Raw genomic sequence first — 15084 nt, 5'->3', positions numbered from 1 at the left:
ATGCTTAAACGTGAAAGTAAATTCTGAATGTGAGCATTTGACATCATCAGGCAGCTGTGAGCTGGAGCTGTGGCCCTTTAAAACGTTTCAGATCGGTGACTTGTGAGGTTTTAGTTCAGTAGTTCAGAGCCGATGGCTTCTTTCATTACTGTGTTTTTGGGGACACTGAGATGGCAGTTTTGGGATGTGTTAGTGAACTGTGCTGGTTTGATGAGTTCACCTGCGCTCAGGTCGTATCGCAGAAGATTCAGGACCCACTGTGTGAGCAAACATGGGGTGAACAGATAATGACTGTAATCATCGACGGAGAATTTAGCCTTCACCTGAAACACAAACACACACCAGTCAAATCACACTTACCATTCTTTTGAAGAAATAAAAGCATTACATTGATCAAAAGTGACAGTAAAGACATTTATAATGTTACAAAAACACTGATAATAATCAGAAATGTTTCTCGAGCAGTAAATCAGTATATCAGAATGATTTCTGAAGATCATGTGACTCTGAAGACTGGAGGAATGATGCTGAAAATACAGCGGAGCATCACAGAAATACATTACAGTTTACAATGTATTCACATAAAACTCTGTTATTTTAAACCGTAATAATATTTCACAATTTTTAACTGTATTAATGATCAAATAAATGCAGCCTTGATGAGCAGAAAAGATTTCATTCAAAAATCTAATAACTGCATACGTTTTACACAGACACTTTTAAATGACCAATCAGATCGGACCTGTTCGTACACCTGCACCAATGAGCTGGCGAGCTGGTGGATCTTCCCTGCAGAGCTCCAGGTCGGATCATTACCCAGAGTCCTTTGCAGCACGGGTTTCAGATATGCGCTGTAGATGGTCTGAAGCTGCTCTCTGTCTGGATAACTACAAGAGAGATGGATTAGTGTGTGTGTGTGTGTGTGTGTGTGTGTGTGTGTGTGTATGTCTGTCTGTTTGTGTGTGTGTGTGTGTGTGTGTGTCTGTGTATGTCTGTCTGTTTGTGTGTGTGTGTGTGTGTGTGTGTGTGTGCGTGCGTGTCTGTGTGTGTGAGAGAGTGATTGAGTGAGTGTGTGTGTGTCTGTGTATGTCTGTCTGTTTGTGTGTGTGTGTGTGTGTGTGTGTGTTTGTGTGTGTGCGCGTGTGTGTGGGTGTGTGTGTGTGTGTCTGTGTGTGTGTGTGAGAGAGTGATTGAGTGAGTGAGTGTGTGTGTCTGTGTATGTCTTTCTGTTTGTGTGTGTGTGTGTGTGTGTGTGTGTGTGCGCGTGTGTGTGGGTGTGTGTGTGTGTGTCTGTGTGTGTGTGTGAGAGAGTGATTGAGTGAGTGTGTGTGTGCGCGTGTGTGTGGGTGTCTGTGTGTGTGAGAGAGTGATTGAGTGAGTGAGTGTGTGTGTCTGTGTATGTCTTTCTGTTTGTGTGTGTGTGTGTGTGTGTGTGTGTGTGTGTGTGTGTGTGTGTGTGAACATCAGCACTCACTCAATGGTGGAAATCCTCACGATGGAGGTGAAGCGTGACGTGAGTGTGTGCCGCCCCACAGCGCCGCCTGCTGACATGGACGCCACGATCTGAATGTTCTCCAGTCCGACCCACTCCAGGTTCTCATCATAGAAGCCCTGATATGTCAAGACCTGTGGGAGACGACTGTGAGAAACTGAAATGGCACAGACACCTTGATTTGCAGTAAAAAGAGTGTGTCATGTGACCTGCTGCAGGAAGGCGATCAGGTTACTGGTGCCCCACTTGTCAGGTTTGGGCAGGTTGATGTCTTTGAGGTACAGCAGCAGCCTCTCGCAGTCTTTGGGCCGGTACACACGTCCCGTGTTGGAGCTGATGACCAGACAGGTGTGTGAGAGTTTCTGCAGGACGTGACGGGAGGACGTCTGAGCGCTGCAGTGCACGACAGCCACCTGTGTGGAGCGGAGCTGAGAGAACGCACAGCGCAGGAGCATCCTGACACACACACACACACACACACACACGTCTGAATCATTCAAATACTATTATAGTTTTTATCAATCTTTTGATTTAGTTTTCATTTTTTAATTTTCACTTCAATTTTAGTAATTTTGTTAGTTTTTGAACAATTTTATTCACTTTTTAAAAAAATTAATCTATATAGTTGTTGTTTTCAAGTTAATTTTTAGTTTTTTAGTGAATCAAGTTAGACTAAATTTTTATGAGAAATGTTGCCTTTTACAGTTTTTTTTTTTTTAAATTAAAGTCTGTTTTAAGTAACCAAAATGTTTTTTTTATGGTTTTAGTTTTCGTTAAATATAATTTTGTGTGTGTGTACATTATTTTTTTATCATACTATAATACTCTTTATTCATATTTTGAATATTTTTCTTTTAATTTCCACTTTAATTTTAGTTAAAGTTTTAGCAATGACTAAAGTAGTTTGATGTTTTTGCCATATTTAACCATTTTTTTCTTTTTTAATGTATATATAGTTTTTTACTCTTTTGTTTTTCCAGTTTTAGTTTTAATTATTTTAGTACATCAAGTTTAAACCAAATGAAAATTTGACAGGAAATATGAGAAAAACGTGTGTGTTTATTTTTTATTAAATTTTATTTCAAGTTAGTGTTTGTTGTATTTTTATAATTTCAGTTTTAGTCAACTATAATAATCCTGGTCTGAATTAATCTGTCATTTTATGTGTGTGTGTGTATTAATTTTATTTAAATACCATTATGGCTTTTACTAATTTTTTTAAAATAGTAATTACTTTTATATTTTCATTTTTTTTTTTTTTTACATTTTACTGTACTTTTAGCTTTTCTTATATTCAGTCAGCAATTTCCTGTAGCTCAAACAGTGGAGCAGTAGTAATTTGCATATTACTACTAATTTGCATATTTAAAAAAACATATTTTAGTTAGTTGCTAAATTTCTGATTTTCATTTACTCTATGGTTTTCATTTATATTTTATTGTATTTCAGCTTCATTTCAGTTACCAAAAATGTTTTTTGATACCTTCAGTTTTAGTTAGCAAGAACATCTATGTGTGTGTCGTACCCTTTCCCGCATCCCTCTGGCCCCACCAGCAGGAACGGCTGCCTGTGATTGGACGAGAGCCACGGGGTGAAGAGGTCGAGTCCGCGCTGTGTGTCGGGTGTGTGTATGACGGGGAGATTGTGTGGGTTACTGAGGTCGTCCACACACACACCGTCCCCTCGCTGCAGCTCATACACACACAGACGGCCGGACGCAGAGTCATAGTACGTGTCCAGGGGCTTGCGGGGGTCAGGAGGACTTTCTCTGGCCCAACTCAGAACCTAACACACATTTAGAGTATCACAGCACACATGATGTGCTCGAATGCATGTTTTCTTGAAGTATACTTACACAGGACTGCAAAAATGACTTGATGATGATCCCATCCCAATCAAGGGCTCATTAACATATGACTGCCTCAACACTTACTCCAGTGGTTCTCAGACTGGGGGTCTTGGCAAACTTCAAAGGGTGCCACAGGAATTATTTTTATTTATTTAATTGTATTAGCCATTTGTTCATTCATTTCAATTATGTGATAAAAAAAACTTATATTTATTTATTAAAATTATCTTACTGAATTAAAATGCTACAACTGTAACATAAAATGTAAAAAAGTATCTATTAAAAAAAATTTTAGCTTAAAATTTAACTTAAAAAGTCACATTTTGTTTATTAAAATATTTACCGTAACTGAATTAAAATGCTAAAAATGTTTTTTTTTTAATGTAAATCTATAATTTAGCTTTTTTATTTATTAAAATAATGTAACTGAATTAAAAAGTTAAAAATGTAATGAAAAAATGTTTAAAAAAATATTAATTTATTTTCTCAAATATCTAAGTGAATCAACATGCTACACATTTTTTTACAAAAAGTGCATGTAAAATGTTTATCACAATAATCTAAATGATTTAAAAATCTAAAAAGATAAAAATATAAACTTAAACAATAACATTTCATGTTTATAATTTTTTTGTTTTTTTAAGTTGTTCAGACTTCAAAACAAAATGTGGTTGTGTGTCTGAATCATTTCATATACCTCCCAGTTTGTGTTAATAAAAGAGTTTAATAAAGAGTAATCAGCTTTGATTACAGCAGAATTACTGGAAGATAAACAGACTGAGAACCACTGACCTGCTCAATGGTCAGCATCTTAACCCGCCCTGATACAATGCAATGTGAACTAAACCACATTTACAGCTCATTTACATGGAGAAGTATTAAATGTCCCGAAGCAAAGCCACCTGTTTATTTCTACTGGTCAGAGAGAGGAAAGAAAAGGACCAGGAAAACTAAATTATGACTCTTTTTGCTGAAAGTGACATTAAGAGTGGACAACATCAAATCTAGACTGTGATTCCTGACCATTTCACATCAGAGAGACGCTGCTGCTTCTTTAAAACTCAAGGTTTAAATTACGACTGGTCATAACCGTGAATCTAAGGGAGCGGCGACTAAATTTAATGACGGGCGGCAAGGCTGAGCAGGCATGAAATTACATTTCCCATGAATCAGGGCAGTGCTGACCTCCTTGGCGAACTCCTGGCGGCATTTGAGCGGGAGATTTCCTCCCAAACCACGGATGAGTCCCACGACAAACTGTCCTCGCTCTCGGACCCCTCTCAGATGGGACAAACCGTTCAGCACCGTCCCGACCAGACTGGTGTCCACCACAAAGTCACTCTGCGGAGAGAAATGCGGTGGTTTATGATGCTGTGAGCATGAAGGCTCAGGGTTACACGACTGTGTGTCACAGGACCTGTTTGAGAACCCAGTCCAGAGCTCTGTGGAAATAATCATTGAGCCAGTTCTCCAGATTCATTCTGTTGTCTTCATCCTCCCGTTTCAGCCAGGACTTCACCAGAGAGCCCACGTCAGTGTCTTCATCACTGCAACACACACACACAGGGCCACATCAAAACACTGAAGAAACGCAATTCAAAAGCTAAAAACAAAGACAAAATAAAACATCTATTTTTTTTATTATCTTACTGAATTAAAAATATAATGAAAAAAAAAAAATGTTTATTTATTCATTAAAACAGTTTAACTGGATTAAAAAGTAAATTACATGTTTTTTCATTTATTATTTATTTAATTTTTATTTTTATTTTTGCATACTGAATTTGCAAAAAAAAAGTACATGTAAAAATCTAAATTAAAAAGCAAAAACAATGTAAAGAAAAAAGTTAAAATACATTAATTTATTAATTAAAACGTTAAAATGTAATGAAAAAAGGAAACAAATGTAAAAAGCAAATGTTAATTTAAATAAACTGAATTAAATTGCTAAAAACGTCATTAAAAAAAGCACAACAGAAATGTAAAAACTTTTATTTAAATAATCTAACTGAATTAAAATGCTAAAAAATTTATGTAATGTAAAATTTTTATTTTACTTATTTAATAAAATACTAGCTGAATTGAAACAAATGTAATGAAAAAAAATGTAGAAACGCAAATGTAAAAACAAATATTGGATTAATTAAAATAATGTTAAAAGTCTGAACATTTTATAAAAATGTGACATTTACATTAGATTTATGCATTTAGCAGATGCTTTTATACAAAGCGACTTACAGAGAATTCAGGCTATAATTTATTTAGTTTTTTACCAGTATTTGTGATCCCTGGGAAGCGAACTCATGACCTTTAGCGCTGCTAACGCAATGCTCTACCACTGAGCCACAGACATGTAAAGTGTGTTCAGGAGCATCACCTGAGGAGGATCATGCCCATGCGGGAGATGGTGGCTGGTGAGGCGCAGCTCAGATCGTGGGTCTCAAACAGGAAGTTAACGTTGGGGCCGAACTGAATCCTCTCACCGCTGGGCATCGTGAGTAAGCGATTATCATCCAGCACAGAGTTTAATGACTCGATCCACTCCGGATCAATGTCTCCATCACATATAATCCACGAGCTCACCTCTGAAAGAGAGAGAACGACATCAGGCCGACAGAAATCTCAATTAAACTTCCTTTCATGTGTGTATATTTGTTGTCTGTAAAGTTGAACCGGCTTCCGATATTTGCAATGAGAAGTGCTTCTAAACTTGCGGTTGACAGCAAAACAGAAGCTTTATTGAGGACTTCCTGTAGTTTTCCAACCAAATAAACACTTGATTATAAACTTGATTTAAAAATAAAGAGGTTAAGAAATTAAATATTAGTACTGAGAACACATTTCATTTAAACGTTAGATTTCTTTAGTAAGTAATATTACAGATAATGCTTATTTTAATATTTTTTATTCAGTAACAACAACAACAATAATACATATAATGTATTATTTTTTATTTACACGTATTTATTATATATTTATACAAAGGATTATTATTATTATAAATTGTGTTTATTATATTTATTAAAAATATATTGTGTTAATGTGTGTATCTGGTGTTCATTAAGCATGTTAATGCATGCATCTAGCATTTGTTTAGCATATTAATACGTGCATTTGTTTTTGTTTGTATTTGTGTTCATGAGTGTATTTGTTGTTTAGGTGTGTATCAAGTGTCATTGTGAATGCTAACGTGTATTTAGCATTCATTGAGCGTGTATTTGGTGTGTATCTGTCCTCACCCTGTGGCTCTCGCACCACCTGTCGTGCGGAGGACGTCAGAACCCCGTCGGACCACTCTCGTGTGTCCATGTCGATGTGTCCCAGGAGCTGCTGGCGTGGCATGGCTTTCGGGTTCATGGTGTACTGTTTGACCACGCGGCCCATCTTGCCCAGCGCCGCCCGCAGCATCCTCCACAGGGTGGACTTCCCCGCCCCGCTGGGCCCCACCACCACCACACCCATCCTCTGCCGCAGCTGCTCGTACAGCTCCAGAGCCTTCTTCATCTACACACACATGCATTTCAATGCTGCATTGCTGTAGCTCAAGCAGTAGAGCATGGTGCAATTCCCAGAGAACACACGAGTTGATAAAGTGAATATCTTGAATGCAAAGTGAACGAATCTGCCAAATGCATGTAAATAAATGCAATATGATGTTGTTAAGGTGTTGGTTAAGGTGTAGTATGTAGGGTACAGGGTTACTGCAATTAACTAAAATCATAAAAAAATGTCATTAAGTAAAATAAATGTTTTATAAATAAATAAATTAAAAAAAACATGCAACCACTCATTTTCATTTAGTTTAAATTTATGTAATAAAATAACTAAAAAATAAAACTGAATTACAATTAATAAATATATTTACTAAATTAATTTAAATATTTATTTACAATTTATAAAAAATTAATAAAACTACATAGGTATGTAAATAAACAGATGTTTAAAAATAAATAAAAATGACAAAATTATAAAGGCTTTTTTTTTATTTAATTAAAATTTTACTTAAATTATATGTATAAATATATGTATAAATATATATATATATATATATATATATATATATATATATATACACAAAAATTCAAAATAGTTATAAAAAAAAAAACTATAACAGTATCTCAATGACTAAGTTTAGTTGCACGCTCGTTATGCGATTATATTGCATCTAAACTTTGCCTTATGTACATTCAAATGATCAAACTAATGCGAATAATGAAATAAAATAATCAGAATAATAAAAACTGCATGTGAACGGGAGTGAAGCGGTTTGCTCGTGTAATGTGTAAAGCCCTTACTCTGCTTATTAGAAATAATCACATTATGGGTGCACATATAAACATGGAGAATGATGGTAAATCAGCAGTGATAGGCAGCTACCTGACTGGGTATGATCTCCAGCCGTGCCTCTTCGTAAACAGCCAGCAGAGCCGATCTGAGCATCTCATACTCCACGTCCTTAAAGTCGACTCCAGGAAACACGTCTCTGACCAGAGCGTCAAACCGAGAGCTGTCGGCAAACGTCAACTTTGACATGGTGTTCAACCTCAAGGCCTGAACCACTATCCCGCTCTCCTTCACTACAGACAGAGAGAGAGAATATAAAGCTGAACTGATCCCAGACAGGTCACTGATCAAGTCTGTGTGAAATGAGATTGTCGTACTGGGGTTGTTGTTTTGTCTCTGTAACTGCAGCAAACTGCCACAGCCTCTCAGAACCGTCTTTAGCGCACGCAAACCCCAGTCGTAGTGCTGCTGCGGCGTCAACAGTTCTCTGCACACAAACACATTCACACAGAAACACACCAGAACAGTTCTTAGATCAGTGGATATCTGGGGCCACCCATTAAAAACATAACAACAGTGTAAAATTAAAATTACAATTATATATGCACGGCTGTTGCGTAATAGCTTGAGTTCAGTACATTTTTGTAAATAGTTACGCTCACCATGGCTGCATTTATTTGATCCAAAACACAGTAAAATTGTGAAATGTTATTCCAATTAGAAATTAATGTTTTCTATGTGAATATTTTGTAAAATGTAATTAATTTCTGTGATCAAAGCTGTATTTTCAGCATCTTCTGAAACCATTCTAATGTGCTGATTTGCTGCTCAAGAAACTTTTCAGATTATCATCGATGTCGAAAACAGTTCATATTTTTGTAGAAACAGATTTGTTTTATTTTTCAGGATTCGATGATGAATAGAAAGTTCAAAAGAACAACAGTTATTCGAAATATCATTAACATTATAAATGCATTGAGCAATTTAACGTGTCCATGCTGAATAAAAATATTCATATCTTACAAACTTTTGCCCCAGATCTTTTACTGTATAAATAAGAAAGTTGGTCTCTTCAGGTCTCAAACACACCCTACCTAGCCAGATTAAATATAGCGACCAATTTTCGTCCAAGTGCCTTTCCTTCTTTAAACCCTTCTGAATACAGGATGACCTCAGCGATGAGCTCGTTATCGGGACTCGTCATGGCCACCGGTCGGAAGAGCTGCTTCAGATTATCCGGAAGCTTCTGCCTTCCTCCGTATCCTTTACCCGCTGGGTTCAGAGTAATAAAGACGCCCGAATTTGGGTCCAACTCCACCTGAAAACACACACAACACAGTCTTCCCTCTGTTCCATCACATCTGAGTTTAAAACCTCTTGCGCCGGTGTTGTATTTTGACGCCTGTGTGTGTTTCACCTCTTTATTGAGCAGCTGGCAGATGGTCCCGTGGTTCTTCAGTGAGTTCTGGATGGCTTGTATCTGCATGGAGACGGCGGAGAGCACAGCCTCTTCTAGACGATTGAACTCATCGAAACAACCCCACGCTCCACACTTCACCAGCCCCACGAAGATCCGGCCCATGGACTTCACATCTATACCCTAAAACACAGAGATAGACACTTCCACACATGAAACCTCTGCTATACATAGCACCTGCTGTACATAAAGCTTAATGCAGTAATACAGAATCAACAGCTGGTTTACTTGCATTGTGATTGAAAATGCACATTCAATTTCTGCCAGCAGGTGGCGCTTTTGGAAAGGCAGGAATATAGCAGTTTACCCACTTACACTGAGACATGCAGCGCTCATATTTATTTAATGAATCATAGGCTTTTAAAGTTTAATGGTCACATTAAGCCGTATGGCAATTCTGGTCTGTCCCCAAATTTAAGACCTAATGAAATCATAATAAAGACTTTCTTGGACCCTTAAAGACTTTTTATGACCTTAAAATTGATACAACAAAATGTAAGACTTTTAAAGACCCATGGAAACCCGGTCTAAATTGAAAAATAATGTTAAATTTAAAGGCTTATTACAAAACAAAAGTCTGTTTGAGGTCAGTAAACACAGAAAAAAAAATATATATATACATATATACATTGAGGTATGCATTAAATTGATCAAAAGTGATAGTAAAGACATTTATAATGTTACAAAATATTTCTATTACGAAAAAATGCTGTTCTTTGAAACATTCTATCCATCAAAGAATCCTAAAAAAAACAACTGCATCATAGTTTCTCCAAAAATATGAAGCAGCACAACTGTTTTGATAATAATCAGAAATGTTTCTCGCGTAGCAAATCAGCATATCAGAATGATTTCTGAAGGATCATGTGACACTGAATGATGCTGAAAATACACAGATATTCAAATGAAAAAGATATATTTTAAAATGCAATATTTCACAGATTTTACTGTTTTTTGATCAAATACATGCAGCCTTGGTGAGCAAAAGAGACTTCTTTCAAAATAAATCTTAAATACCTACAGACCAACAAAGATCCGGTTTATTGATTTCTATCTAGACCCACAGGTTATTTATAACGTGTGTGTACCTCATCGCAGTTGAAGACCAGCACTTGTCTTCCGAACAGTCCTCCCAGGGCTTTGACGGACTCAGTCTTCCCGGTTCCCGCCGGGCCGTAGGGATTCCCGCCCAAACCCATTTTCATGGCCTGTGTCAGTGTTAGATAGCACTTATCCGTCAGGGGTGTGTGAACCAGTTTAGGAGCATTACCCTGAGAGAATGAGAAAGAGAGTCCATTTCTATCATATGAGACTGATGGCATCCTTTGTGGATAAATATGAAACGTGCAACAACATCGGCGTTTAAAACACTGTACAAAAGTTTGGGATCAGTAAGAGTTTCAGCAAGGATGCAATAAATTGACTAAAGTGACTAAAAGATTTCTGTTTCAAATAAACGCTGTTCATTTGAACTTTCTGTTCATCTGTGAATCCTGAAAAAAATTCAAAATAGCACAGTTTCATTCACACTACTTTCTTTGTGTCTTGAACACTGAGCTGATCACCTGATACTCATACGTGTAGCTGAAGTCTGCGTCCACCATCTGTATGGAGCAGCGCTGGTCTGCGGTCAGGTAGAATCGCAGCTGTTTCTTCCAGATCCAGTCATCGGTGTTATCAATCTGAGCTTCTCTCAGACTCTGGACCACTGAGATGTTGTGAATCACGTCCAGAATCAGAGCCTTCAGTTTCAACTGCAGAACTCTTGATTCTGCGAGACAAAACCATCAGACTTGCATTAAACGGCTAAAGCTAATGTCTGATCGTGTTAGGGGTTGGTTACGTCCTCAAAAACACACACACACACACATGTCTGAAGCACAGATTAGATTGGGAGCAGGGGTGGAGAGTTTGTAATGTGTTTTATCAAACAGAGGCGTATAAAGAACAGGTTGGAAGTGTTTGTAATGGAGCAGCAGTTTCTCCAGAGTGACTTAGAAGCAGAATTAAACATAATCACCGTTAACAGTGAGAGTCATCAGAGGCTCCATTAACCTGAATTTATAGCGGATCGCAGTGAATAAACCCCTGAGCTCATGAATGGACTAAAGAGCTTTATGGCTATTCAGATCGCTTTATTCATTTGATTAAACTGACAGTTAGCGAACGCTGTAAACATGCAGCCAAAAAATTAAAGGCTTCCTTCAAAAATTGCCTGCAGTCTGAAAAAAATTCCCAATAAAATTAACATTAAAGAAATTAAAAAGACAGAGCAGTGCCATCTAAACACAAACACATTCACTATTTTAAAATGAGGACACACCTCACACCTTTTATTTAATATAATTATAATTATATTAAATAACAGTTTAATTAATTACATAATTATAAATGACAAATAAGTAATTTTTATCATGTTTGATGACATCCTCAAAGGAATTGGGGACATTTTGTATAAATATATAATTATATTCCATTTTTCTTTCCAAGATGCAGTGGTGCGTTTCATGTAAAATACTGTCACAGTGCAAAAAATATATAATAATTAGAAAATAGGCTTCACTTTCTTAATGCAAAATATACAGATTTTTTTTTATTTAGTTTGATTTTGGTGTAAAATATAACCTGAACATGTCCATTAGTGTTTAATCTACTACTGTAACCTGAAACCTAAAATGTATAGCACTGTTAGATGTAAATATGAAGTTATAATTGTATTTATGAACAACTTCTGAAAGCACTTTCAGCAGATTTGAGTAAAGTGAGGTAACACACACACACACACACACAGAGTCAGGTGTTGGTCAGATATTTGATTTCATTCACACAGAGACACACAGAACAGGCTACTGCTGCTGTGTTTATTCCTGCTGTGTGACTGACTGTACCTTATTGAGTAAAAACATCCAGAGCTTATCATCGGTATGGCAGTCTCTATATGATATGATAGAGTCGGTGTACCTGCGGTGTCGTCCATGTTGGTGTCTACGCCGATGTAGTTCTCCAGTTTGGTGGTGAGCTCCAGCTCCAGCTGATGGAGGTTCTGCTGTCGGATGGCGTTCTCCACATCCGCAGTGAACTGGATCTGCTCTGCCAGACACAGAACCTGGAAACAGAGTCACTCCACAGTCACTTGGGATCAAACACACAGACTTCTGGGTGTTTCTGAAGAGGTGTGTGTGTGTGTGTGTGTGTGTGTGTGTGTGTTACCTGAGCAGGAAAGCGCGTGGGATCCACGTTTCCTCTCTTTGCAGCATCCACACAGTCACACAGGAGATGTTTCAGAGTGTTTTTCATCTCTGTGGAGAGAGCGCTCAGCCAAACCTGACACCAACCCACATATTAAATATAAAACAATAAAATATATACAGTATATTTAATATATTAAACTTTTTATATATGAAAAACAATTTTATTCTTTCATATTTAATATTAATTTAATTTTGTATGTTGTGTCAGGTTTTACATATATTTATAAATAGATACCTGACACCAACCCATTACATTAAATATTAAATAAAAGAGAATTAAATTTAAAACGTTTAAAAATAAAATGTTTACTATATAAAATACATAAATATATATCAAAACTGACACCAACCCACAAAATTAAATATTAAATAAAAAAGTATTAAATATAAAATGTTTATAAATAAAATATTTAATATATAAATATATATCAAAACTAACACCAACCCACAAAATTAAATATTAAATAAAAAAGTATTAAATATAAAATGTTTATAAATAAAATATTTAATATATAAATATATATCAAAACTGACACCAACCCACAAAACGAATAAGAATAAAATATTAAGTATCAATAACTAAAAAGTTTTTATATATAAAATATTCTTAAATATATCTCAAACCTGACACCACCTCAAAAAATTAAAGGAATATTAAATCTAAATGAATCAAATATAAAATGCACACACACAATTATATAATGTAATTTAATTAGCAGCATGTCACACCATAAGCCTAAACCACGAGACTACAGTCATGTACACACACAGACAGCATGACCTCTGACCTCCACGTCGTTGGAGATGCTGACGGTGTTCTGGAGCGGCACGGTCTCACCCTCCTGGGACTTCATGGCTGTGATGCTCTGAAAACTCGGATCAAACTCCACACTGCTGATGCCTTAAACACACAGTCACCCCACGTCTCTACATGCAGCTGCTTGTGTGTGTGTGTGTGTGTGTGTGTGTGTGTGTGTGTGTGTGTGTGTGTGTGTTACCTGCGAAGAGTTTCTTCAGGTGTGTGTGTATGACAGTAGGGTTTGTGGCCTGTCCGAGAATCTCCAGTAGATCGTCGTCTCCAATGAAGTAAAACCGAGGAAATGCAGAACGCTTCTCCTGCAGGCGGAAAGAAAGTCTCATTAAAATATTAAATCATGAATATAAAATATAACTTAACATACTTTTATATTTATATTAATTTAAACATTTTTATATTTATTATTTCTACCGTCATACCATAGACATGGGAAAAGCAAAAAAAGCATAAGTGCATAAAAGTAAAATAAACCAGCAAAACTAACAAAAAATTATTTTTGTTTGTATACAAGTTTTTTTTACCGCAGTGCCTTTTATAGATAAAAATATAATAATATAGGTAAAAATTGATAGCCTGAATGCACTGTAAGTCGCTTTGGATAAAAGCGTCTGCTAAATGCATAAATTTAATTTAATTTTTATTGTTTTTGTTATTTTTGCTGTTTTATTTTTTCATAGCTTTTTATGTTTTTGCTAAGATGGTAATATGTTATTTAATATATTTAACATGTTTAATCTATTATATATTTTAATATATATATGCATATATTAGTAATAATAATTATATATGTATCTTTTTTTTTTATCAGTCACTAATTTCTTTTTTAATTTTTTAACTATATTTAACACACATAAATAGTTGGATTACATATTGAAAGGCTTCACCTCCAGGAACTCGTTGAGGGATTTCTGGCAGCGCTGTAACTGGTCCAGGATGGTGACGAGGGAGTTCCTGATTCCTGCTCGAGTGCTGAGAGACGTGACCCTGCTGTCCCTCTGGACGTCTGACATGATGGCCCTACACACACACACACACACACACACACACACACACACAGGTGAGCGAATCTACACTCGTATCTCTCACACCTGTCCCAGCATCCCCTTCCTTCCTCCCCGCTCACCTGAAATCCTGCTCCACTCTCTGAAAGCGGGCCTGTTCCCGTGGCAAAGCCCCACGCCCAAATATGGGCTCCAGGTAGACCCACTTCCTCTGAATGGTGTTGAGGTTCTGGAGGTACTCGTCAAGGTCGGCCAGACGGGTTTCCCACAGTGACACTTTGTCCTGGAAGCGCAGGTAATAGGGCGAGTCTTTGAGCGACTGCAGCAGGCAGCGGTTGTCGCCCACCTGGTTGACCACGTCCCTCCAGTCCTTGATGAGGCGCAGAGAGCCGCCCTGACTGTCTGTGTAGTCCGTCAGGGTGAAGCAGGCGCCAGCGCCCCACAGCTCCAGCTCACGCAGGGCCTCACGGATGGTGACCTCGGCCTGAGCACGACTGTTCAGATCCTGCTCACAGACAGAGAAGCCATTACCGTCAGAGTTTATGACCTAGATACTAGAGCCCGACCGATGAAACATGAGAAACAGAGTCTCATGCTTCACTCATGTTATGAGCGTTGCATAGTGTGCCCACCAGAGGGAGCTCTGCAGCTCCAGAGTTAACAACAGCGCCAGAAGTCCACTACAGAAGAAAGCGATCAGCCAAGATGAAGGAGATGTGTTTTGATGGTGAGTCTGTCGTTCGTCATGTGAAATGATTGTAGATTTAGTTCATACCCTGTATATAAAAACTGTGTGGTAGTTCTAGCTAACGGTCCTATCATTATCACTTCTAAATATTCTGTAACATCACTTACAGCCGCTAATGCATTGCTATATAAGATTAGCCACAAAGCTAATACCATGTTTATCAGT

General features: G+C 37.1%; 1 protein-coding gene across 4 annotated transcripts in view; it reads right to left on the bottom strand.

Moving 5' to 3' along the window:
- dync2h1 (dynein cytoplasmic 2 heavy chain 1) overlaps window positions 1-15084 on the bottom strand; it is an 82663-nt gene that overhangs the window by 46359 nt on the left and 21220 nt on the right. For all 4 annotated transcript variants that reach the window (XM_059533937.1, XM_059533939.1, XM_059533938.1 and 1 more), the window contains exons 27-47: window positions 14294-14676; window positions 14055-14187; window positions 13352-13469; window positions 13142-13254; window positions 12313-12426; window positions 12064-12208; window positions 10668-10873; window positions 10191-10373; window positions 9043-9225; window positions 8720-8943; window positions 8003-8112; window positions 7719-7918; window positions 6581-6845; window positions 5719-5926; window positions 4759-4888; window positions 4527-4682; window positions 3018-3277; window positions 1702-1948; window positions 1475-1626; window positions 743-887; window positions 221-323 (exon numbers count right to left, since the gene is read on the bottom strand). In XM_059533937.1, the coding sequence (XP_059389920.1) occupies window positions 221-323; window positions 743-887; window positions 1475-1626; window positions 1702-1948; window positions 3018-3277; window positions 4527-4682; window positions 4759-4888; window positions 5719-5926; window positions 6581-6845; window positions 7719-7918; window positions 8003-8112; window positions 8720-8943; window positions 9043-9225; window positions 10191-10373; window positions 10668-10873; window positions 12064-12208; window positions 12313-12426; window positions 13142-13254; window positions 13352-13469; window positions 14055-14187; window positions 14294-14676 (3778 nt within the window). The remainder of the gene's footprint in view (window positions 1-220; window positions 324-742; window positions 888-1474; window positions 1627-1701; window positions 1949-3017; window positions 3278-4526; window positions 4683-4758; window positions 4889-5718; window positions 5927-6580; window positions 6846-7718; window positions 7919-8002; window positions 8113-8719; window positions 8944-9042; window positions 9226-10190; window positions 10374-10667; window positions 10874-12063; window positions 12209-12312; window positions 12427-13141; window positions 13255-13351; window positions 13470-14054; window positions 14188-14293; window positions 14677-15084) is intronic.

The sequence above is a fragment of the Carassius carassius genome, chromosome 41, assembly GCF_963082965.1.
Source record: "Carassius carassius chromosome 41, fCarCar2.1, whole genome shotgun sequence".
Taxonomy (NCBI): domain Eukaryota; kingdom Metazoa; phylum Chordata; class Actinopteri; order Cypriniformes; family Cyprinidae; genus Carassius; species Carassius carassius.
Note: the sequence above shows the minus strand (reverse complement) of the source record. Positions and strands in the feature narration are given on the sequence as shown.